Here is a 20,462-nt window from a genome sequence, read left to right as displayed (position 1 = left end):
TCTCTGGAGTTTCCATTGACCTTTTGCTGAAGTTATAGCAAGAAGTCAGAAGAATTCCCCAGGAAATTACTGACCTATATATCTGTTTCAAAAGCTGCACAATCAGAAGGTAAAGTAAATATTGAATATTGTTGACAAGCTTCCAACCAGGGAAGCTTATCACCAGTAAAATGCCATGCACTTTCCAGTTGTCGAGAAGTCTAGAATCAGAGGTTATAAATTTGAGCTGGTCAGAAATAAATACAATACAGAATTCAAGAGAAACTTTATTGTTCAGAGGACAGAATGTCATTGCAAATTCACAAAAAGAAGGGTAGCTATTTCATAGATCTACAAATTGTCACAAGCAATTGGATTTTCACATGTTTTGACGTCTTCGTTTAAAAGACAGAGGCATAATTAATTGGTTTGGTGTGAAAGGGCATAAACATCTGGAGGGACTACTTACTTTTCAAAATATTAACCTGAAAAAGTACTGTTGCATTTTGAGGCTGATTGCTTTATTCCAACACCACTCCTGCCAAGGGAGCACTGGTCACAGTCAATTTTTTTTTATAATTTAAATTAGTGGATAGAAATCCTGAGATTTGTGCCTGTAATTTTATGACCAGCACTACTACATGTCCCATTTTCAGTATTAGTGCATGTTTGGAGATTACTGCTTGTTTCTTGCTGAAATAATTGCTAAATTGTAACTCAGTTATCATGAATGAATGATATAGAATTTCTGCAGAGGTTCATTTTCCCATGGTTAGCCAGGATTCATTATCCAAATGATTAGGTTTGATGGTTTGTCTCTATCCAGTCGGGTATCTGGATGTTATGCTAATGAAGTAACAAATGTGGTTCCTTTATATTCCTCTGAGATCTTTGTTTTTGATGGGCTTTTACTGTTTCCCTCCCAATGGGATTGGAATATAAAACAGATAATGACACAAATTAGATAGCAACTTGGTTGCAAGTTTGAATCATTTTAGTCTGTTACAAAGAAGAGTCATATTGGGCTTAATGCATTATTTCTGTTTTACTGTCCTCATATGGTGTCAGACCTCCTAAGTTTCCCCAGAACTTTTTATTCTTTTTATTTCAGGTCTCCGACATCTGCAGTATTTAGCTTTTGCTTTCAATTCAGTGTCTGTGTTAAAAGACTTTTTCCCAAAAGTTCAATTAATTTTTTTTCAGCCAGTGCCGGAAAATGCAAGTATTGGTTGCATAAATAGCTTTTTATACTGTTTCTTATATATTTAAAATCAGTGAGGGAATACGTGATATATCCATGCTATCGATGTGTAGAGGGTGTATTTGTATGTTAGGTGTAAAAAGAGCAAACAGTGTGATCTTTTGCACATTTGGAATTTTCTGTGGCAAGATACCAATGTGTGAAATAGCCCTTAAACAATTCTGCCTTACCCAAATATAAGAAGCCAACACTATCACTTGAAATAAATATAAAGGCATTAGAGGCAGTGTAGACAAGATTCATAAGAATGACTGCATGGTTAGGAATATCATTTATATAGATTAATTAGTTCCTGGAGTACAGGATTGAAGATGTTTTACTGCCTTGGTGAGATCTCACCTGAATATTGTGTACAGTTTTGGCCTCTTCACACAATGGAAGGTGAATTTTGGGAATTCTTTACCCAGGGGTAGATTCTAGAAGAATCTATGCAACAGTTTCTTCCCCCAAGCCATCAGGCTCCTTAATTCTGTATGATCGGAGTCTTTCCCATCTGAAATTCTTTCCACAACTTTGAATTGCTGCGAGAATAATGTCTATTAATTATCATTCTTTTATTACACTGTAATTTGCATGTTTTGCACTTCTTATGCACTTTATGCCACCCTTTGTACAATCGTGTAGTTTGTGCTGTCGATGTAGCACCTTGGTCCTGGAGGAACTCTGTCTCTTTTTTTTACTGTATCAGTTGTATATGGTAGAAATGACAAATAAAATCTACTCTACTCTACTCTATTGATCATGTTTAAGACAGCAATTGATAGATTCCTGGAGAATCAACACGGACATCTACTACAAACCTACCGACTCCCACAGCTACCTGGACTACACCTCCTCCCATCCTGCCCCCTGTAAAAACGCCATCCCATTCTCCCAATTCCTTCGTCTCCGCCGCATCTGCTCCCAGGAGGACCAGTTCAAAATACGTAAAACACAGATGGCCTCCTTCTTCAAGGACCGCAATTTCCCCCCCGACGTGGTCGACGGTGCCCTCCACCGCATCTCCTCCACTTCCCGCTCCTCCGCCCTTGAGCCCCGCCCCTCCAACCGCCACCAGGACAGAACCCCACTGGTCCTCACCTACTACCCCACCAATCTCCATGTACAGCGCATCATCCGCCGTCACTTCCGCCACCTCCAAACAGACCCCAGCACCAAGGATATATTTCCCTTCCCTCCCCTATCAGCTTTCCGTAGAGACCACTCCCTCCGCGACTCCCTTGTCAGATCCACACCCCCCACCGACCCAACCACCACTCCCGGCACCTTCCCTTGCAACCGCAGGAGGTGCAACACTTGCGCCCACACCTCCCCCCTCACTTCTCTCCAAGGCCCCAAGGGAAACTTCCATATCCGCCACAGATTCACCTGCACCTCCACCCACATCATCTACTGCATCCGCTGCAGCCGGTGTGGCCTCCTCTATATTGGGGAGACAGGCCGCCTACTTGCGGAGCGATTCAGGGAGCACCTCTGGGCCACCCGGACGAACCAACCCAACCAACCTGTGGCACAGCATTTCAACTCCCCCTCCCACTCCACCGAGGATATGCAGGTCATTGGACTCATCCACCGCCAAACCACAACAACCCGACGGTCGGAGGAGGAGCGTCTTATCTTCCGACTGGGAACCCTCCAACCGCAGGGGATGAACTTGGACTTCACCAGTTTCTTCATCCCCCCTCCCCCCACCTTGTCTCAGCCGGATCCTTCCAGCCCGGCACCGCCTTCCTGACCTGCAGTCTTCTTCTTGACCTCTCCGCCTCCACCCTACTCCGACCTATCACCCTCACCTTGACCTCTTTCCACCTATCACATTTCCAACTCCCCTCCTCCAAGTCCCTCCTCCCTACCTTTTATCTTCTCCTGCTGAACACTCTCTGCTCATTCCTGAGGAAGGGCCTGTGCCCGAAACGTCGAATCTCCTGTTCCCTGGATGCTGCCTGACCTGCTGTGCTGTTCCAGCAATAAAGTTTCAACTTTGATCTCCAGCATCTGCAGACCTCACTTTCTCCTCGAAGATTCCTGGAGACTAATGACTTCAAAAGAAATGGGAATAGAAAAGTAGCATTGAAGGAGATGATTAGCTTTGATCTAATTAAATGGGAGAGCAGGCTGGATGGGCTAAAAGGCCCACTCATTTTCTTATGTTCCTAAATTGAAAATATTTTCCTCGGAGGAGGATGGGATTTAATATAATGGAGATATCCAAAATCACAAATAGTCTGATTAGAGTAGATAGGGAGAAACAGTCCTGATTGACGTAAGGATCGAAAACCAGAGTGTACAGATTTAAGGGAGTGGAAGAAGCAATGAAGACATTTTCCCCCAAAGAGTAGTTAAAATTTGGAATGCACTGCCCGAGAGTGTGGCCACATCAGGTTTAATCAAGGCATGGATGAAAGAATTGGTTTATTATCTGAAAAGGAAGAAGGGAGGGTTACTGTGAGACAACAGGAGAACGATACTCAATGGTTGGTCACTTGGAGAGCCAGTGCTGAGACAATGATTGAATGACTGTAACAATTCTGTGAATCTGATCCTGCATCTCTATGACCTTCATTTATGATTTGGCTGTAGGGCAGTTGTTCGCTGGCTTAATTATATCCATATGATGTATGCTTGTTGATGTTTTGCCACTTAATTTGGACATGGTCTATGCAAATAGAAGCCATCTTAATTTCCTGATAATCAACTTTACACGATAAATAAGTAATGGTTCATAATTGCTGTGTGCAGATGCATCCATATACCTATTAATGTCTAGCTGTGCCACATTTAATATAATGGAAAATGTGAACACTCCTTCTCTTGCTAACAGGACTACATGGAAAAGATTCAAGCACCAGTCATGGCTATCGTAGTGGAGGACCAGACTTGCATAACTTCATTTCTTCAGGATTTGTGACACTGGGACGAGGACATCTCAAGGGTACAGTAGAAACCACTTCTTTGCAAAAAGCGCTTCATGCTTATAATCTGCCGTCCACATTCCCGCATGATGCAATGTTTGTGTGCCCATTAGAAGGAAAGGGAATTTTAGTATAGATTGTCAGAGGCACAGGACAATGAAAATGAGTATTTGAACACATATGCAGTAATAAATCTATTTCAGCTTCTTGTGTTGTGATTACAAAGCATGGGATTCATTTATTATGTTGCTGGGCTTTGCATCAATAAGCCCATCCAAATGGAAGACAATGTTCAGCAGGAGTGCAGTCAATTTGTAGCAATGCAGTTGCCTGTTTGTATTAAAACTGACATGTTGATGCAAAAAAAATGTAATGCTAATATCGCACTGTGAGATAATAAATATATTTGTTCATAATTTACAACAAGTAAGATACAAGAACTTCCAGGTTGCAGCTGTGTTTTCAGAAAAGAGGTGCTAGACACAGGACAGGCATTTCCTTAAAGTACCTAGTGTGTTTCCTAGGTATTGATAATAGATGATTTTTACAAAAGCAGGAGGGAAGGAGTCATTTTATATTGAGAGAAATTCATTTCCCTTTGCCTTGTGAAAACAATAAGAATGGTGGGTGTTGGGAATTTCCAATTCTGTTTTTGCATGTTCTCAAAGTACAATTGTTCTGTGACTGTCCCCTTTCTGACCATCCCTGTGATCCTCAGGGCAGAAAGTAATCCTCTGCCCCCTACCCACTCCAGTGTTTCAAGGGCAATATATCCTGTCCTATTCGTTTCAGTGATTCACAATGCTCTACATTATTCTCTGTACATATTCAACACCATGATTTTGAGATTCTTAGCCACTCCCTCATGATAATTACTGCTTGTAATCTTAACCCTGAATTGGATTGTAGGATTGATGGAGTATCATAAAAGTCAATACTTATGCTAAAATGAAAATCTGTAAGCACGACCCTATTTAGTATTTGGAATTGGTATCGCTGTTTAATATAGCAGTTTAATTTTCTTTTTATCTCACACAATACATTACATGTAAATTCAATATTCATATATATATATTATGTACACACATATGAATAAGATGCTTACAGACATATGCAAGGATATATTTATTATATCCAAATTGGTTCAGAGATAATTTATTAATTTACCATTTAGAAGTGGTGTGTTTATCATGGTAGAGTTCTGTGTATTGGAGTTTCAACATTATTGAGCGCTTATAGGCAAATACCATGACAAATATTCTGTGCATTGTCACTGCTAGTGAATCTTCTTCTTGCCCTGTGGGTCACCATATTATAGATGGTAGTGTTGATGAAAACATTTGCTGAAAGAATGTTTTTTATGAGCTGTTTAAATGCCTATTAGAGTACTGTGATTTGCTTGATTAATTGTGGAGACACTGAACGGAAAATCAATTAAAGGCAGAAACCCAGGTCTCTATTTTACTTCTGCCACTTGCGTCATTAATCCTTTACCTTATCTGTTTTAACATTACCATAGTCTTCAATGCAAAACACTAGTAACTGTTACGTAGAGATTTTATTGAGAAAAAATGCAGGGATCTTAATAATTTTCAGAATTTTCCACAGCCCATGATACAGATTTAGAGAACTGCAAAAGCAGGAGCGTGTTTCGAAAATTTTGCAAAGGTTTAGTTGCATGGTCACATTGATTTTCTTGCAGGCCAACACTCATCATTTACTTACAACTTTACAAAAGTAGGGGAAGGGGAATATCTCAGATTTTCACAAAGCATATAGCTCCTCCAGTTCTAGTAGTTTGGGATCTAGCTAACATCATATTTGTGAAACCGAAAGCATTTCACTGCCAATGAATACAGTGGACCAAGAAAACTTGTTCTTCCAGCCTTAGTAGAACTTAACAAAATTCCAGGATTGGCCTTCAACATAATGGAAGAATTTCAAGTATCAATTTACACAGGGATTTTTAAAATCTATGTTGAATGATATGCAATAATATAAAAGGTGCCACTCATGACTGATTGGCCCTTCACTGGGAGAACGGAAATCCTAATGGAAGTGGGGTCATTCATTTCTGTATTGCACTGGTATGATGGTCAGTGGATCAAAAGAGTTTTCATTGTGATATTTTCACTAACTGTCCATTACAAGTGTTGCTTTAGTGTCACAAACAGTAACATCTGTTTAAAAGCTTTTTTTTTTCTCGACTATAGAGAATGAGTTTGTGATCAGAGCATTTATATGTTCCTCTGTTAGCAAAAACAACTAAAAGTCAAAAGTCAAAAGCATTGACATGTCACTAAGCCTTATTGAAGAGTACAATCATTTACAACATTATGGACCAATTACTGCTAGGCTATTGGTGCCTCTAAAGGGTAAATTCAACAGCAGCTTTTTGCATGTTTGAATCTTTAAGACAAGAAGGAAAATTGACAAAAATATATGTGTGACAGGTCAGTCCAATCTGATTATTTGAAGCATGAACACCAAATGTTAAAATGTTAATGCAATCAAATAGCAAGATTTATAACATTAATTCATCATTAAAATGGGACAGTGAAAACAGAGGGACTACAAAAGAAAATTATCAGGTTAATCTGAAGTAAAATAGCTAAAACTAAGCAAAATGTTATGTTAAAAGTAAAACCTAAGGCTGAGATTGGAAACACAGATGATTGGCGAATAATGTGAAATAGATGATTTTGATGTGTGTTTTTATCAACATGGTTAAAAATCATACAACACTTGGTTATAGTCCAACAGGTTTATTTGGAAGCACTAGTTTTCGGAGCACTAGCTATCAGCTACCTGACGAAGGAGCAGCGCTCTAAAAGCTAGCGCTTCCAAAGAAACCTGTTGGACTGTAACCTGGTGTTGTGTAATTTTTAACTTTGTCCACCACTGTCCAACACCAGTACCTCCACATCATGGCTTTATCAATGCCGGATTAGGTCACAGGAATAACCTGGTTCATGATGTTTGACTTGTTTTGTTGTCTTTTAGAATATTAAGTCTGATATTTGGTGAACTCTATCTGTATGACTGAGATTGTATCAGACCCAATATTTACAAAGAACTTCTATTCTGGCAAGTTTAATCAGTGCATGTGAGCCATGCTGAATCCAGATCTGAAGTTTGCCCTTTGTTGATTGGCTGCTTATTTAAGCACAGTGGTGATCAAGCATGCAACTGACTTCAGTATTCCCATTTTAGTCAGGGTTCCTACTGCTGTTTGTTATCAAGAGGCCTTTGGCAAAAGTGCAGATTTGTAAGTGTCAGATGCAGTAATGGTTAGCCATTGCTGTCAGTTCTGTACTGAGAACCAGAGGGTGCAGATTTGAAGTGACTCACAAATATAGCAAATGTAAGGTGTAAAAAAAAACTTCTTCACTTATAAATATCTTGGGTCTGGAAATGCACTGCTTGGAACTTTGATTGAGGCATAGACAATTAAAGCATTCAAAAAAGCAATCAGTGATTAGTTGAAAAAAATGTTCAAGGGCAAGGTGGGTGAATGGAACTGAATCTACATATTCATTGGTAGGTTGATGCAAACATGATGGCCAATTGGTCTCCTTTTGCATTGTAATAATTCTGTAATTCTGTGAAGTAGTTCATTGACAGTAATGGTCAAAGCTCATGAATGAATAATGGCTGCATAAACAGGGTGTGGGGATTGTCTATGACATTCCCACCTTAGGCGTTAAAGTGGGATTTTGGAATTGAATTCATCTTAACAGAAATACATGAATAAGAGCATTGTGGACGTACCATCACCAGATGGTCTGCAATAGTTCAAGAAAAGCAGTCTCTTCATAGGGCAATTAAGGATGGACAAAAAGGTTTGCCTTGCTAGTGATATCCACATACAACAAAACAATAAAATCAACCAAACTTAGCTGGACTTTGGCTACCAATCCTGAAATTTCCCACTCGCCTTGTCTGCCTTGGTTAAAAGGTACTCTGATCTTTGCAATGTTTGCTCAGGGCTTGTGTGGGAAATTACATGATGGAACCAGTCCTCCAATCTGGGATTCAAAACATAGTGACCACATGGGTGGGAAGGTAGTGAGATGGATGGTTAGAACATTCATTTTGATTCTCTAGGACTCTGTTCTAGTATTGTCAGAAGCAGTTAGGCACTGTATCCCTCATCCTTCACAATCTTCACCCCAGCTCATGGCACCTTTTACTTTCCATGCCAAATCATGCCTCCCACTTAAATCCTCCCAAGACTACCATCCCCTCCATGTCATGTTGATAGTTACTCTCCCTCTATCCACCATAGGCAGACATTAGTCACCATTTAGAGATGGGAAAAGTAAACTTTTATCTCTCACATTGAATATGAAACACTTCCCATTCATACAATTCATTCAAAGCTTTTGAAGTAGTTAATCTCTTGTAAAAACGAACAAAATTCCATTCAGGCCCCACATCAAAGACATCTAATACTTAATAGCTATTTAAATTGCTAATTGAATACTGAACTTCTTAGTTGTAATTATAATCTTTTTAAACTCAGACAATCATCCATAATAACATGCTAACAGTTCTTGGGTAAATGCTGATAAATAACTCTATAATAATAAACAGGTCTATGCAGCAGATGTTTGGGGTGGGGGTGTAATTCAGACTGGCTGCCTCTCTTTTGTACTGGATGTCCTTGGAGAAGAGAGTACTCACCATCCTGACTTGGAATCATATCGCCGTTCCTTCACTGTCATTGGGTCAAAATCCTGGAATTCCCTTCCCAATGGCATTGTGGGTCAACCCACAGCAGATGGAGTACAGCGGTTCAAGAAGGCAGCTCCCCACCACCTTCTCAAGAGGCAACTAGGGACGGCCAATAAATGCTGGCCAGCCAGCAATGCCCACAAAATGAATAATTCTTTAAAAATAAAAGACACGGTGTCCACAAGTATGCCCAAAGCTTCCCATGATCAGTGAACTACACAGATTAGAGTTCATCACTACTCATCAAAACCATTTTTTCCTAAGACCACAAGATGTAGGAGCTGAAGTAGACCACTCAGCCCATCGAATCCACTCCACCATTCACCTAGATCATGGTTGATCTAGTAATCTTCAACTCTACATTTCTATTTTTTTCTCCATAGCCCTTGATTTCCTTACTGATTAAAAATCTGTCTCTCTCCTTGAATATTTTTAATTGCCAAACTCTACAGCCTTCTATGTTAATTTTTCAATCGGAATTTTCTCTATTTACAATACTATAAGGGCTGTTAGATTGGTTTTGTGGCTCATTTGTTTCTATTGTATTGGAAAACTAATAATTCTAATTATACTCTACTGTGCTGCTATTTATTTTAATCTGTATCAAACAGCCTGTTAATAAAAGCACCCCTACCGTGTGGAAGCAGACTACTCAACACTGACCCTCCAAAGAGCATCCCACCCCGACCCAACACATCCCTGGACACTATGGGCAATTTACCTAACCTGCACATCTTTGGACTGTGGGCAGGAACTTGAACACCCAGAGGAAACCCATGCAGACATGGGAAAAATTCCACACAGTCACCCAAGGGTAGAATTGAACCCAGGTCCCTGGTGCTATGAGGCAGTAATGCTAACCACTGAGCCATCATGCCTCCCTTGTTGAGTATTTATTTTAAATCCTCAAAGATAGCTGCAGCAATATTTTTGCCCGTTTAAAGAGCAGGGGATTGAAGAACACACCTGATCATGATAATTATCAAGAATTTATTAACTCCAGAAAAGTGTTTATGCACATTCCATGAATTCATGACTCCCACATAGCCCTTGCAATGGCCAAAAAGTGGTTTGTTTAAGCTCAGCTCCGAGTGCAGATGGTACTTGGAATTTTTGGGTTTCTTTCCAGTGTGAATACACCCTAACCCCCTTCTACTAGGAAAAATTGGAACTGATAGAATTTGGGTAAGATTTGTGCATCTGGGAACTGCCCAACATTTCAAAGATCTGCAAAATGTTTGCCGATGATACAAAGTTAGGTGGACAGGCAGGTAGTACTGAGGAAGTGGGGAGGCTGCAGAAGGATCTAGACAGTTTGGGAGAGTGATCCAGGAAATGGCTGATGAAATTCAATGTGAGCAAATGCAAGGTCTTGCACTTTGGAAAAAAGAATGCAAGCATGGACTACTTTCTAAACGGTGAGAAAAGTCATAAAGCCAAAGTACAAAGGGATCTGGGAGTGCTAGTCGAAGATTCTCTAAAGGTAAACATGCAGGTTGTGTCCGTGATTAAGAAAGCGAATGCAATATTGTCATTTATCTCAAGAGGGTTGGAATATAAAAGCAGCAATGTGCTACTGAGACTTTATAAAGCTCTGGTTAGGCCCCATTTGGAGTACTGTGTCCAGTTTTGGTCCCCACACCTCAGGAAGGACATACTGGCACTGGACCATGTCCAGCGGAGATTCACACGGATGATCCCTGGAATGGTAGGTCTAACATATGAGGAATGGCTGAGGATCCTGGGATTGTACTCATTGGAGTTTAGAAGGTTAAGGGGAGATCTAATAGAAACTTACAAGATAATACATGGCTTGGAAAGGGTGGACGCTAGGAAATTGTTTCTGTTAGGCGAGGAGACTAGGACCCATGGACACAGCCTTAGAATTAGAGGGGGTAAATTCAGAACAGAAATGCGGAGACATTTCTTCAGCCAGAGTGTGGTGGGCCTGTGGAATTCATTGCCGCAGAGTGCAGTGGAGGCCGGGACGCTAAATGTCTTCAAGGCAGAAATTGATAAATTCTTGATGTCACAAGGAATTAAGGGCTACGGGGAGAATGCGGGTAAGTGGAGTTGAAATGCCCATCATCCATGATTGAATGGCGGAGTGGACTCCTTGGGCCGAATGGCCTTACTTCCACTCCTATGTCTTATGGTCTAAAAACTCCCTGACTCCACAAATTCCAGCCCACAATCTCTCCGAGAAATTTGTTTAGCCATTAATTCATGGATTAAATAAAGTATACAACCCAATATGTTCTGGGGTCCTTAAGTGTCCAGATGACAAAATCAACAACCACACAGTCTTTTTTTTTTTAAGCTGTTTTCTCTATCCAACTGCAATAAAAAGCTAGTTAATATTCAGTTCTTATATTCTATGTGTGTGCATTTTTTTTGTGAGTCCCACAAGCACATCCCAATGATTCAATTCTTCATTTATGCCAATCCTCCTTGGTGTCCATGGATGGTTCAAAGCTTTTTGAGGTTACTTCATCATGCAGTTCACTTGTTGATGCCTCGTGATATTTTATCTCAAGACACTTCCACTCACTCCATTCTGCAAATCGCATAGCAACCCAAGATTTGTCCTTGGTTACCAGCTGCTGATGTCTAAGAGATATGTTCTTTTATATTCTTGTTTCTCAGCTTGTACTTTAACATGGATCAACAATAATTGTGGTTCTTGTTGTAATGGAAGGTTAAAGCTGATTTTCATTCCAAAGACACTAGTGGGTCATTCATACCTAGAGAACTATACACAAGCAAAGACTTGGAAAAGGATAAGGAGATAGAAATTTCAAACTTTAAAATGTCTGGATGTTCAACATTGAAACCAAAAAAAGCCAAAGGTATTGACAAATTCTTTTCCCTTTTCTTTTAATTGCTCATCAAAGGTTATTTTACAGCTGACCTGGTTTATGCTCAGGAGTGAATGATTCTTAATTTTGACTCACTGAACATTTTCATACAAACGAGTTTGATTATTTGTCTGGTCAAACTGCTTTACGAATTTGCCATTAAGATCCACTACACTGAAGCGACTGAAAGAACAAGTTAGTATTTGTCTAAAGTAAAGTCAGTCAGCAAAGCAATCAACTAATAATTGCTGATTAACCTTTGAGTAAAATTAGGCAAATAATCAGTAGATAGAGTTAACTGTCAAAATAACTAGGGTTTTAAAGTTATGTCACGAAAATTCATCATTAATTGTCACTGATTATGAACTCCCAGAAGACAGCAGTATCTGAGATGACATAATTCTCAAACAAGTCTTGATTTAACCATGACACATAAGTGGCCTTAGCCTGTGATTAATTTTCACCAGTTTTACATAGAAGCATGCATACATGTGAATTTCCTCAATCTTTGCACCATTTCCTGAAAACATCTTCTGAAAACTTCTGATATTCATTTAAATAGTCACAAGCTGATACAGCTCATGTGAATTTTCTGCATTTACATGTATAATAGTTTGATGTAGAATTGGACTCATTAGCTTAGCTTTAACCTGGAGTTTTACATTGATTTTACTTGCAAGAGTTTTCGTTTAGAGTGTACTTTATTGAGACTTGTATTATACTTAAGCAAGGTCATGACAAACTCACTACACTGGATACAACCATCTCCTCATCAGCTAATAACTCATAATATATTATCTGTAATGTAAGATAAAATCTCAGTATGGTTTTAGTGGAGAGTTACAACTCAAAATTAGGCACAGAAAACGATAATACGACATATATTCAAAGAGCTGTTTTCAAAAACATGTCTTCATTCGTGGCATGCGGTCATTACTGGCTGGGCCATCCTTTGTTGCCCATTCCTAATTCTTCTTGTGTGGTGAGCTGTCTTCTTGAACAACTATCGTCCATGTGCTGTAGACACCCCTGCAGTACTATTAGGAAGGGAGTTATGTAGATTTTAAGGATAAATGAGGATAAATGAGAAATGTAAAATAAAAATCAGTCCAGAGTTTAGGGCTTAATCACAGGTTATCAAACCATGAAATCGGGGATGCTTAAGAGGCCGAATTAGACAAACACTGTTATCTTGGTGGTTGTGGGGCATAAGAGGATTGCCAAGACAGAGTTGAGCATGGCCAAAGAGGAAGTTGGAAACAACCATGAAAATAAAATCAAGACATTGTTTTATTGGGAATCAATGTACATCAGCAAGCATAGGGGTGATTGATGAACAGGATTTGATATGCAGTAAGACACAAGCAGCAAAGTTTTGTAAATCTGCAGTTTACACACGATAGAACATGAGAAGCCTGCCTAGTATGTGTTAGAATTGTTAATGTGAGAAGTAACAAAGGCATGAATGAAGGTTTCAGCAGCAGCAGGTGAGCTGAGGCAGGGATGTAGTCAGGCAATATTACAGTGGTGGAAATAGGCTCAATAGAAGGAGTAAATAGCTAGAATGGTCTTTGCAATAAACATCCACAACAACTACCTTGTTCAATACCAGACAATATATACCTACACTTTCTTTTACAAGATTGATGCAAAAATAAAGAAATTAAAAATGAAGGATTGGATATAGAAACATTAATGTCTAAAAGCATCTTCCATTGCCTTAATTCCAAAGAAATTTCTGAATGGCCAGCTTTACAGAAGAGTTCAGGCCTTTTTTTCTCAATATCCTCACTCGGTCATATTTGTCCCTCTGACTTTCCAAATCAATTGACATACCAGATTCCATCGTTACTCCTAAACCTCTCAGTTCTTTGTTCACAAAGGTTTCACACAACTCCAATAAGAGTGCATATCTTTATACCTTCCTTAACAATCTATTTTTAGGACTGTAGTCTTAATTGCATGTCTTCTAACCCTATTGCAGATAGCTTTATTACCTTCACAATGCAGATAGGTGAAGGTAATGTGTTCACTCCTGTTTATTAGTTTGTTGCTTGAAAACAATCTGTCTCAAAGACCTTAGAATGGGTTCCAATGAAAATTGATATACAGGTAGAGTATGGTCTAAGGAGGAACTTATTACATTTTGGCAAAGATGCAGATCCGGATCCTGGACTCCTAAAGGATTCATTAACATTGGAAGGTAGGACAACTGATATTTTTGTTTAGAATGTTTTGGGTTGTTTTATTTAGAATGGTATTTATTATTTTGGAATATTATGGGACTATCTTATTTGCTGTGGTGGAAAGGTCACAGCTGCCAAAATGGGAGCAGACTTTTCAGAGCAGTATGTTGGATGTAGATCAGTTTGATGCCTCACCAGTGAAATGGAAGCTGTTAATAACAAGATTTCTTTTTCCAGTTCTGTAGTAACAGAGCATTATCCTGAGAAAAGGCTGAAGGAAGAGCTGCATAATTGTGATAATGTTAACACTGCCCGATTCTGCAGAATACCTTGTTTGTGCAAGCTTTTATGATGAATTAACGTTACCTATTTCCTTTCCCATCATTTAGTCAGGCTACTGACTCTATTTTAAGGACACATTTAACACAATTCTTAGGGTCTGTTATGTTGCCATGGTAATACGAGCATATTTGCAGGAGTTACTTTTAGCATAAGCACCTTTCCAAAAAACACTTGTAGAAGTGAAATAGGGGTCTGTGAAAAACAGATTAAACATGGCTCATAGTGTTAGCAAGGAGCTGAAGTAAAACCAAATCTGAATAATTCAAGTCCCATCAGTAACTGAAATACTCACAACAACAGAGTATTGCAGTTTATCCTTTAGACGAGGGTCATATATATGTTTAATACTCCATCAATCGAAAACTATTGAAGTTCCACATCTGATGGAAAAGTAAATCACAAAATGGCTTCCTGCTTTGTTTAGTGTGTGATTCTAACTGGATATGTAATGTTGTTGGGTTTCTCCCATGATTGGACCTGAAAATCTGGATACTTTATTTGAAAGCTACACATGTACAGTCACCGAGGAAATCAAATCCCTTCCTTTGCTTATACACTGATGAGTCCAATCCAATATAATCTCTGTTAAATGAGGATTGGGTAGGACAGAAACTGACAGCCAAGCCTTTTATCAATGCCACCACAAATCACCACATCATCACAGGAACTGGTGCCTCAAAAATCTCAGAACATGTTCCCAAAACCAGAGGTCTGATCACAAACAAAATTGCATTCTCTGTCCTTCTTACGATAATTACAGTAATGTGTTAAATCAACATGTCATTAGCTCTCTTGCAACATCATTATCAGTTTTAATTAATTAACATTAGCAAAACAAACAAATATGTTGCCTAGCACTTTGCTAATCCTTGCATGGAGGTGTTAAAAGACTTGGGGCAGTATCCACCATTATTCAACAGTTTTCAATTGGGCCCTTCAAAGCTGATCAACAGTGTAATGAAATGAAACTGAAATCTTATTTGGCGAAGTCTAATGTCACCATCTGTTTAATGTCTTGATGCACAAATCAATGGCCTGATTACTCTTGCAAAATGCTTAACGGCAGATTTGGTAGCATTAAACAAACATTCTGAGAGGGTTTATGTGGTGCAGTGGTAGTGTTGCTAATTCTGTACCAGGAGGCCTGAGTTCAAGTCCTATCTGTCCCCAGAAGTGGGAAATAGCATCTCTGAGTAGCTTGATTAAAAAATATCCTGAGTAGAGATTCTGTTGTATGTGTAAGCACCCATCTGTCACTTCAACCTTTGATATTTTCCAAGTGTGCGTCTTTTCTTTTTGTTTAAATTTTCTTTTGCTTCCTCCAAGGAATGTGATATTTAAAGCTGTGTCCCAACACAGGACTGCAGGACTTAACTAGTGTGGGCTCTCATAGTTAATCATAGTTGTCTTATAAATAAGCCTCAAGAGCTCGAGACTTAGTGAAGGTTCAGGGTGGGTGTGGGGAATAAAAAGCATAAGCCAATATGTCTGTTCCCCAGGCTTTTAAATAATCCTGCTCAGGATATAATGAGCACACCTCTGAAGCAGGTGGGACTTGAACCCAGGCCTGTTGGTTTAGAGGTAAGGACACTACCACTGTGCCACAAGAGCTACTTGTCTAACACTTATGGTTATTTGAGATAGACACTGTGTGCAAGTAGCATGTGTACTAAACACTTTTCAGTTTCGATGCCCCATAGAACAACAGCTTATACCATCAAAGCTCCCACATATGACAGATTTATTTGACTGCACTACCTAACTGTAGTTAGCAGCCATACAATGTTCCTGCCATGAACTATTACTTTCAGAAGAATGAGAAAAGAAATCGGAGATGGAAAAGTACAAAATTGTTTATTTTCTAAACTATAATCAATCTCCTTGCTTATGGTAGGGTCTAGGTAGTGGACCAGCATCTAGCAATCATCTATACCCTTTCTTAGTAATTCATGTACGTCAATTTTGAAATAATAAGAAAAACCTTCTTTTGAAATCCCCAATTTTAACCATCAACCTGAATTGGTCAATTCAATCAAATCAACTCTAATTCCACAGTCATTGTCAGAACCTCAGATATCTATATTTCTGCATAAATCCATCTGCAACAGAATTTGGGGGAAGCAGTAGACCATTCAGTCGATAGAGTCTGCCCCAGCATTCAGTATGATTATGGCTGATCATGCACTTCCATGCCTTTTGCCCACACCATTCCCATAACTCTGTATATCTTTGATAGTCAGAAATCTATTGATTTCTACTATAAACATACTCAGCGACTGAGGATCCACACCCCTCTGTGGTTGAGAATTCCAAAGATTCAAAATCATCTGATTTTAAAAACATTACCCTATTGTAGACTTCAGTACTTTTAAATTGTTCCCCCAGTTATAGACTTCCCAACCAAGGGAAACATCCTACTTGCATTTACCCTGTCTATATCTTTAAGTACTTTGTAAGTTTCAATGATTGACTCACATTCTCGAGATGCACCAGAGAGTGGAAAATTGCCAGTGTGACAGCCCTATTCTAACAGGGAAGGAGGTGTAAAGTGTATAACTTCAGGCCAATCAGCTTATTGTTGTAAAAGTATTAGAATCAATTATTAAAGAAATAATCGTAGAACATTTGGAAAATCATAATCTGATCAAGCAGAGTCAGCACGGCTTCATGAAAGGGAAATTGTGTCTGACAAATTTACGAGACATACTTTGGATTTCCTGAAGGTTGCCTTCATGACAGGGTACCTCATGAATGATTAAGTCATAAGATAAGAAATCATGTTGTTGGAAGTAGTATATTAGCATGGATAGAGAACTGGCACTTGGGCAGGAAACAGTAAGGGAGAACAAAGGTTGGTGACCTGTGACCAGTGAGGTTCCACAGGATCAGTGCTGTGACTTCAGTGTTCACAATGTATGTTTAATGACTTGGAGGATGGAGGTAAACAAATTTGCATGCAACATAAAATTAACTGGAAAGGCAAGTTGCAAGAGGGATACAAATAGTTTAGAGAGCTAGGTTAAATAAGTCGGCAAAAATTTGGCAAATGGAGTATCATGTCGGAAAATGTGAAGAGAACAGAAGCATAGCATTATTTAAATAGGGAAAAACTGCAAAAAGCTGCAAAACAAAGGGATTTTGAAACACAAAAAGCTAGTACATGGTCAGCAGGTAATCAGGAAGGCTAAAGGAATTTTGGCCCTTATTTCAAGGGGTTTGGAGTATAAGAATGGGGAAGACTAAAACTGTCCAAGATGCTGGTGAGAGTACATTTGGTCTCCTTATTTAAGGAAAGATATTATTTTGTTGGAAGCAGTTCAGTGAAGGTTCACCCTGTATAGTGGGATTGTCTTATGAACAGAAGTTGAACAGGTTGGGGGACTCACTGAAATTCAGAAAAGGTGACCTCAATAAGACGTATGAGATTCTTCAGGGGCTTGACAGGCTAAATGCTGAGAGGATGTTTTCCATTATGGGGGAGTCTAGAGTCCGAGGACTTAATCTCAGAATAAAGGCTTCCGAATTTAAGACTGAGATGACGAGGAATTTCTTTTTCCAGAAAGTTGGGAGACATTAGAACTTCTTGCCACAGAGAGCTGTGGGAGTGGAGTCCTTGTTATATTTAAGTCTGACAGAGATAGATACGTGATTAGTAGGGGAATGAAGGGTCACAGGGACTCCACAGGAAAGTGGACATGAGGAATTTCAGATAAATCATAATCCCATTGAATGGTGGGGCAGACTCTAAGGGCTGAATAGTCAACTGTTGCTCCTATTTCTTAGGTCTTATTCTTTGAAACGCTAGTGAATATGAATTGCCCAAGCCTCTTCCATAGGACATTCTCATAATCTTGGGACCAAATCTTTTTCCATCTTCACTGGACTCCTCAAAGTCTATATCTTCAATCCCAGACATGTGACATTTTTCTGAACTTCTCTAATTTCCTTTGTGGAAATGAAGATTTAATAAAACAAAAAGGGAGATGCTATGCCTCTAAAATATCAGCGGGCATCAGATTTTGGTTATCAAGGCATGTCATTTGATTTTGAAAATTTCTTGACATGCCAGACCTGCCACAGTAAAAAATGATCTGGCAGACTCAGTTTTTATTTTGGGGAGTTTGGGGATTGGGTGGGATATATGGACCCTGAATGGAGTCATGACCATCCACCCCTAAAGCAGAGTGTTAGTAGATGGGGGAACAGGAGTTCCCGAGATAAATAGGTTAGAAGGTCCACCGTGGTTCTCTGGTAATTTGTTCTAGTTGTGTTGGAAGATCTCCAGTGTTCTGGTCCTCATTCCTCACATCCATTCACTCTAACATCACCTCCATAATCACATTGCCAAGCCATGTTTGCCAACCCTCCGACACCCAATAGCAGTTTACACCCTTCATGCCAACCAATACCCCCCCTCTCATCTCCTACAGCCTGTTACACATTCCACACTGACTCAATGCTAACTCCTCTTATATCGACCATTGGAGATCTCAGGTGTCATATAGTGATGAAATAAAAGAAAGTTTAATATCTAAATCACACCATACAAGCTTGATAATTAAACAAATTCACTTTTATGAAACCTCATTCAAAGCTTGTAAATCTCAAGTGCTTAATCTTTTCTCAAAATGTATGAATGTCAATCAAAACTCCATGAAAAACTGAACATACAACATTAAAGCGTGTGGGCTTGTAAGTTATGTACTGAAAAGGATTCAGAAATAGTTGGCAGACAAGAAATAAAGGGGAGGATTAAACGGGTCTTTTTCCCAGTGACTAATGGGTTACTGAAGGGATCAATGCTCGGACCCCAGCTATTCACAATATATATTAATGATCCAGATCAAGAAACTACGTGTCATATCTCCAAGTTTGCAAATGACTCAAAGCTGAGTGGGAAGGTATGTTATAAGGAGGGTGCAGAATGTGATTTGGACAAGTAAGTGGGAAAATACATGGAATGCAGTATAATAAGGATAAAGTGAAGTTATCCACTTTGGTAGCAAAAATATACAGGCAGATTATTATTTGAATGGGGATAGGTTGGGAAAGAAGGAGAGACAACAAGACCTGACTGTTGGTCTGCACCAGTTGCTGAAAGTAAGAAAGCAGATGCAGCAGGCAGTAAAGAAGGCAAATTGCACGTTGACCTTCATTGCAAGAAGATTCAAGTACAGTAGTAGCGTTGCCTTGTCGCAACTGTACACAACTTCGGTGAGACCACACCTGGGGTATTGTGTGTAGTTGTGGTCTCCTTACCAGAGAAAGGATGTTCTGGCTATGGAGGGAGTGTAAAGAAGGTTTACCAGACTGATTCCTGGGATGGCAGAACTAGTGTACAGCGAGAAACTGGATCAGTTAGGATTATATTCACCAATGACTGGAAGAATAAAGGGGGATCTCATAGAATTCTGTAAAATTTCTATTAGGAGAGGTATGGATAAAGTAAAAAGCAAAGTCTTCCCCTAAGGTAGGGTGTTCAAAACTAGGGGGCATATTTTTAAGGTAAGAAGAGAAAGATTTAAAAGAGACCTGAGAGGCAGCTATTTCACACAGAGGGTGATTTGTATGTAGAAATGATAGATGCAGGTACAGCTACAATATTTAAAAGACATTTGGATAGATACATGAAAAGCAAAGGTTGAGAGAAATATGGGCCAAATGCAGGAAAGTGGGACTAGTTTAGTTTGGGAAATTTGGTCGGCATGGATGAATTGGATCATAGCGTCTGTTTCTGTGCTGTATGACTCTATGATTAGATAGGTGTAAGAAAGACATTGCCAATGACTGGGGAGTTCATAACCAAAGGTTACAGTTTAAGGATACGGCGTAGGCCTTTGAGAACAGAGATGAGGAGAAATGTCTTCGCCCAGAGAGTGGTGAGCCAGTCACATTCTCTGCTCCAATAAACTGTTGAGGCCAAAACATTGAATACTTTCAAGCAAGATACACATTTGTTTCTGAGAACTTTAAGGGACCAGAGAGTATGAGGAGAAAGTGGGAACAGGGTACTGATTTGGATGCTCAGCCACGATCATATTGAACGGTGGAATCGGTTCAAAGGGCTAATGGCCTACTCCTGCTTCGATGTTCTATGTTTCCTTGTTAATCCTTATCTCACATGATGGGAGCTAATCCTTTAATAGGCTTTTGTACCTGCCAATTAAACAGTGATAAGCATACCTTT

General features: G+C 39.4%; 1 protein-coding gene across 4 annotated transcripts in view; it reads left to right on the top strand.

Moving 5' to 3' along the window:
- Window positions 1–20,462, top strand: part of shisa6a (shisa family member 6a) — a 527,218-nt gene that overhangs the window by 140,236 nt on the left and 366,520 nt on the right. For all 4 annotated transcript variants that reach the window (XM_088000481.1, XM_088000483.1, XM_088000482.1 and 1 more), the window contains exon 4: window positions 4,062–4,172. In XM_088000481.1, the coding sequence (XP_087856607.1) occupies window positions 4,062–4,172 (111 nt within the window). The remainder of the gene's footprint in view (window positions 1–4,061; window positions 4,173–20,462) is intronic.

This window comes from Chiloscyllium plagiosum, unplaced genomic scaffold (assembly GCF_037043375.1).
Source record: "Chiloscyllium plagiosum isolate Xiang-an unplaced genomic scaffold, Cpla_swu_hap1 HiC_scaffold_25, whole genome shotgun sequence".
Lineage (NCBI taxonomy): Eukaryota > Metazoa > Chordata > Chondrichthyes > Orectolobiformes > Hemiscylliidae > Chiloscyllium > Chiloscyllium plagiosum.
The sequence above is the reverse complement of the archived record's forward strand: the minus strand, read 5'-3'. Positions and strand labels throughout refer to the sequence as shown.